The following is a 6,157-nucleotide window of genomic DNA, read 5'->3' as shown; positions in this document are numbered from 1 at the left end:
AGATTCGGATCCATTTTCCCCCCTCAACATCAGCGAATAGCCCTCATTGCCAGGGTAGAGAGTGACCACCAAACAGGCCAACTTCTCTCGAGCAACAAGCTTCTCTAGCAGGTTCACATTTGTTCTTAGTCCCTCCAAACCCTCGGTCTCTTTTTCACATTCTTCAGTATATATGTCATAAAGCTTCTGAAATATGGACTTCCTTTCAGAAGATGAGTGTTTCCTTTTAGGAGGTCTCTCTTGGACACTTTCAATGAGATAGTCCGCACGATCCAAAGCTTTTTCTAAATCGTGCTGCATTGCAAATGCAATCGGTCCCTAAAAGAAGAGAGAAAATACGTGCATTGACCAAGTGAGTCAAAAAGTTGCTCGTTAATTTCAAGTCGCACATAAACGGTAGCTCTGCCTTTACTTAGTACAAACACCAAGAAACACCAGCACCCCACCACCCCCAGAAAGTGCTAAACAAATATCTAGAGTTTTCTACAGGAAATTCTTTTCAAAGTCCTCAAAACTCTGGTACCTTTCTGTGTGTTGCCACCACCTCAGCTTCGCGACTGACTGTTACAGTTCACCACCACGTGACGGGATGGCTTCTGCGCAGGCGCAGACCTGTGACGTAAAATGCAGGTGCCGAGCACGCCTCAGGCTTCGTGTTTCTGTAATGGACCTGGAGTCTTGCTTTCTCTTCCTACTCCCGTACTTGCAAATGACTGACAGAGTCCACCACTTTTTATGGTGGGAGAATTTTCATTTCTCCCAGTCTTCACATAGGAAGTAGTATTGTTTTTTTTCTTCCACTGGCTACACTGTGATTTATTTTGCTAGGAACATTACCAGTATTTCTTCACTGTCCCTGGTATCTATCACCAAGTTAAAACACCTCTGTGACCTTGCTTTTATCTCTCTCATATATGTAGTCTTGTTATGTATCCTTGAGTCGAAATCTGACTCACAACTGACCTTTCAGGGGGTTTCAGAGGCAGTAAGTTGCAGAGGAGGAGACTGCATATCTTTCTCCCACAACATAGCTAGTGGATTCGAACTGCATGCCTTTGGGTTGGTAGCGCTAATCCTTATCCACTAGGTGAGCAGAGCTCCCTATGGAAATTCTATGTATTATACTCCCTCCAGGGACCAAGCATTTTCATGTTGAGCAGCACATGACATGGCTTTCTTATAGATAACTTTGCTTTTATTTGCTGAAGTATTTTTTGCCTAGTTATATGGCCACAACTGTAAATTTGATGTCATTGAATCTGCACACACTCATTGCTGATGCTCCAGTGAGGTTTTTCAGACTGTAAAGTGCATGGGGAGAGATTGCCCCTCTTTTTCCTGCACAGCATCTGTTGGATAACAACTGCCAGAGAGATGCCACCTTTGGGTTGGCAGCACAAATGCTTACTGGAGGACTAAACCATTGTTGTTGTGTACCGTTGAGTCAGAAATGACTCACAGCTGGACCGTTTAGTGGGTTTTCAGAGGCAATAAATTGGATGGGGGAAGACTGCCCATAATTTTCCCATGGAGCAGCAGGGGGATTGAAACTGCTTGCCTTTGGGTTGGAGGCACAACGCCTTATCACTAGGTCTTCAGAGCTCCCTAGGCCACTGTTGTACGTCGTCAAGAATGGAACCAACCCACAGCTGACCCTCTAGAGGTTTTCCGTGGCAGTAAACTGCATGGGATGTGATTGCCCATCCTTCTCCTGCAGAGTAGCTGGTGGGTTCCGCCTGTGGAATTACAATGTTGCTTCTTACCACTAGGCTATATGGTAAATTACATTGTCTATGGATTGCAGTTAGGGACACTAAAAGCAAACAAAAGCATTTGCTGGGTTTTTTCCCTTCCCTGCTTATGTTGTTGTTGTTATGTGATGTCAAGTCGTTCATGACTCATAGTGACCCTATGTACAACAGCCTTAAACCGTGCTCTATCCTGTGCCAATCTCACTGCCTCTGACACACCCATCCCGATTACCCCAGTCACTGAATCAATCCACCTCATAGAGGTTCTTCCCCTCCTGCGCTGTCCCTCCACCCTCCCAAGCGTGATGTCCCTCTCCAAGGGCCTGTCCCTCCTTACAACATGTCCAAAGTATGTCAGACAAAGCCCCAGAATCCTTGCCTCCAAGGAGTAGCCTGGTTTAACCCTCTCCAGGATGAGTGTTTGTTTTCTTGGCAGTCCAGGGTACATTCAGTACTCTTCTCCAGCACCACAGCTCAAAGGCATCAATTCTCCTTCTATAATCCTTAGTCACTGTCCAACTCTCTGATGCATAACAAATGATTGCAAAGACCATGGCCTGTATCAGGTGCACCTTAGTCTCCAGAGAGACACCGTTGCTCTTGAGTACTTTAGAGAGGTCCCTAACAGCAGACTTTCCCATCGCAATATGTTTTTTTATTTCCTGGCTGCTGATGGCAAGAGTGTTGACCATGGAGCCGAGCAAACTGAAGCTGTGAACAATCTCAATCAATTCGCCATCCATCCTGATGCTACCGATTGATCCAGTGGTGAGAATCTTTTTCTTCTTCACATTGAGCCTCAGTCCATACTGAAGGCTGCAGTTCTTGACCCTCCGCAGCAAGTACATGAGGTCCTCCTCAGTTTCAGCAAGCAAGGTTGTGTCATCTGCATAACGCAGATTGTTAATAGATCTTCCACCAATCCTGACACCACACTTCTCCTCATAGAGTACAGCCTCTCGGATAATCTGCTCTGCATACAGGTTGAAAAGGTATGGAGATAGGACACATCCCTGGTGTACACCCGTCCCAATTTTGAACCATGCGGTATTACCCTGCTCTGTTCTGACGACTGCCTCTTGAACCAAGTATAGGTTTCATATTAGTGTGATTAAGTGTTCTGAGATTCCCATTCTTCTCAGAGTCAGCCTTTGCATAATCAATAAAACACAGATAGACATTCTTCTGGTATTCCCTCCTTTCAGCTAAGATCCATCTAACATCAGCTACAATATCCCTAGTACCACGACCCCTTCTAAACCCAGCCTGGACTTCTGGCAGTTCTCTGCTGATGTGCTGTTCTAGTCGTTTTTGGATACTCTTCAGTAGAATCTTGCTTGCATGTGAAATCAGTGATACTGTTCTGTAGTTTCCACACTCTTCTTTGGAATGGGAACAAATATAGATAGATCTCTCCCAGTCAGTTGGCCAACTGGTTGTTCTCCAGATTTCTCGGCACAACTTGGTGAGCACATCCAGGGCAGCATCTGTTAGCTGAAATATGTCAATGGGTATATCATCTATTCTTGGGGCCTTATTTTTGCTATTTCCTTCAAAGCAGCTTGAACTTCTTCCTTCATCACCATAAGCTCTTGCTCAAATGTTATTTCATTAAATTATTCTGTATCTGCCAATTCCTTTCAATACAATGACTCAGTATATTCCTTTCTTTTCTCAGTATATTCTTCTTTTAATAGTTCCTGGATCATTTAATATTCTGCTTAAAGCATCCCTGATTATAGCAACTCTAGGTTTGAATTTCTTCAGTTCCTTGAGCTCAAGAAATGCTGAACGAGTTCGGCCCTTTTGATTTTCCGACTCTAGCTCCTCGCACATTTCATTGTAATATTTTGCTTTCTCATTCAGTGCTGCCTTTTGGAATCTTCTGTTCAGCTCTTTAGTATCTTGAATTCTTCCTTGTGCTTTGGCTTCTCTGCACTCCAGTGCAATATTCAGAGTTTCTTCTGACATCCATTTTTTTTAAGTTTAAATAATTTGTTCCTTTTAAAAAAAGTTAATTGGGCCTTATAGGGTAAGGTTTGCTGCTGTGTGCAACAGCAAGACATTTTAACACGTTGTGGCAAATGACGGTAATACATCGGGGGGGGGGAAATGTGTTTTTAAGCATGGTTGTCAATTTAAAAGTGTGCGGCAACGTGTTAAACGATAGCAATAACACTAGCTCATAGGTATGGCTCTAATGATGGATTTGGAGAACATGATTAAATGTGAGAAAATTTATAACTCATGGCTTTCTATTAACTAAAACCAATTGCTGTGGCATAGATTCAGACTAATGCCGACCCCATGTTTGTCACAATAGAGCCAAACTTCATACAGTTTTCAATAGCCTTTTCACCCTACCTCCTAAGCTTCCTCCCAGGGGACCTCTGGACTCAAAATCTCTACCCTTTCAGTTAGCAGTCCAGTGCCTTACCTGTTAGCTCTAGTCAGGGATGCTTCTGTTAACTTGTAATTGTTATGTGCCATCAAGTAAACTACAATTCATAGCAATCCTATGAACAATGGCTCTGAACCTTGCCCTATCTTGAGCCAACTCACTGTCTCAGACACTCTGGACCTCACTGTCAGGGTTACTGTGTCAATATATCTCATCCAGGTCTTCCTTTCCTGTGCTGAATCTCTACTCTTCCAAGCATGTCCTTCTCCAAGGACTGGCCCCTCCTGAAAACATGCCCAAACTATGTGAGTGAGAGCTTTAAAATCTTTGCCTCCAAGGAGCAAATTGGTTTCATCTTCTCCAGTACAGACCTGTTTTCTTGGCAGTCCATGGTATGTTCAATACTCTTCTCTAGCACCACAGCTCACAGACATTGTTTCTTCTTCTGTCATGTTTAGTCACTGTCTAGCTCTCAGATGCATAGCAAGCAATTGAGATGTCCATGGCCTGGATAAGGTGTACCTTAGTCTGTAAACTGGAATTATTGTTCTTCAGTATTTTCCCAGTGTAACTCATCTTTTGATTTCCTGACTGGAATCCCAGAACACCTGATTATGCTCACAAGAAACCTATACCTAAGCAAGGAAGCTGTTGTCTGAACACAGCAAGAGTACACTGCATGGTTCAAAGATCTGTTAACTTAGTTGTCTTGAATTCTGCTGACCTGCTGGTTTAGGTTTTTTTCAAAGATCTTGCTGTTAACATCTAGACTTTGTGATATTACAGAAAAGTTTCAGTAATGAGGAGATTCCAGGAGATGTTGGTGAAACTCCTGAATTACAGATGACTTCCAAGACAATGTCATTTAATTACCAACTGCAGTGATGCTCATTACATTATTACAACAGATACAGTATTTCAGATTAAAAACTCCTCTAGTAATAAGAGTTCAAGAAAGATGACCCTCATTCGTGAAAAGAATGGTCTTTGTGCAAATGGATATTCCTGCAGTTTGAAACAGTTGAGTTTCTTAACTCTTTCAAACACCATTCCCTGCCTGTTGTTTTCCCTTCCACATGACTAAATTTAGAAAAAAAACTTTAGAAAAATTTACAATTAGAAGACTAAACCATATTTTACGACTTATAAATCCAAATACCCAGAAATTAAATGACAACTTAACTGCATCTGTTTCAGAAGTGAAGAACATTAACTGGGAGCATTAGAGAAAGCACTTCTGATTATTTTTCCAAGATGCATGTAGCCTCCCTGACCCTCGGATATATTACTGCTTGGTACATAACATTCACTAGAGAATAAAACCAGTTGATTGATTACTTAATGAGTGATTCCAAGCTCTACTTTTCTTAACTCAACACTCATAAAAACCTTGTGATGTAAACATCCTCTTTTTATAGTTGAGAGAAATACACATTGCCAGGTCACCTACCCTTGGTTCTGTAAGACAGAAAAGTTCCTCAATCTGGGCACTATTGTTGCGGGGACAATGTCCGGTGCTTTGTAGAATGTTTTGCAGCATTCCTGACCTTCACCCACTAGATGCCAGTAGCACTCCATTCTTGGTTAGTTTGCTTAAACATTATTAGCTCCCATAACCAACAAGTCCAGGAATAAAATGTCTACAGGTATGGCTGGATCCAGGAATTCAAAGGATAGCAGCAATCTCTCTATCTTGTGGCTCTGCTCCCCTCTATATTGGTTTCATTCTCAGGCATATTCCCCAGTTACATAACAGCTTGGCAGTCTCTGCTAAAAGACAGGCTTCTTAGTTTTTCCTGTATAAACTATCAAAATTGAGTCCTTGCGGGAGAAACTATGTGTTCAACCCCTAGAGTTGAGGACATTGGCTTGGCTTCTCACACCAGTAGAAACTGTTAACAAAATTGAGTGTGTGAGAGAGACAGAGATTTGATTGAAAAGTTACAAAGCTAACTTGTTTTTCTATTTTTTAAAAATGTTATTATTTTGTGTGTGTGTACTGTCA

The 6,157-nt window shown here is 42.2% G+C and overlaps 1 protein-coding gene across 1 annotated transcript in view; it reads right to left on the bottom strand.

The window, feature by feature from the left end:
- Nucleotides 1-5,692, bottom strand: part of LOC102851791 (transcription factor SPT20 homolog) — a 10,669-nt gene extending 4,977 nt beyond the window's left edge. Inside the window, exons 1-2 of the mRNA XM_006885079.1 lie at nt 5,603-5,692; nt 75-318 (exon numbers count right to left, since the gene is read on the bottom strand). Coding sequence (XP_006885141.1) covers nt 75-318; nt 5,603-5,692 — 334 coding nt within the window. The remainder of the gene's footprint in view (nt 1-74; nt 319-5,602) is intronic.
- Between the last annotated feature and the right edge of the window lie 465 nt (nt 5,693-6,157).

The sequence above is a fragment of the Elephantulus edwardii genome, unplaced genomic scaffold (assembly GCF_000299155.1).
Source record: "Elephantulus edwardii isolate Elephantulus edwardi_28Jun2011 unplaced genomic scaffold, EleEdw1.0 scaffold00040, whole genome shotgun sequence".
NCBI lineage: Eukaryota > Metazoa > Chordata > Mammalia > Macroscelidea > Macroscelididae > Elephantulus > Elephantulus edwardii.
The sequence above is the reverse complement of the archived record's forward strand: the minus strand, read 5'-3'. Positions and strand labels throughout refer to the sequence as shown.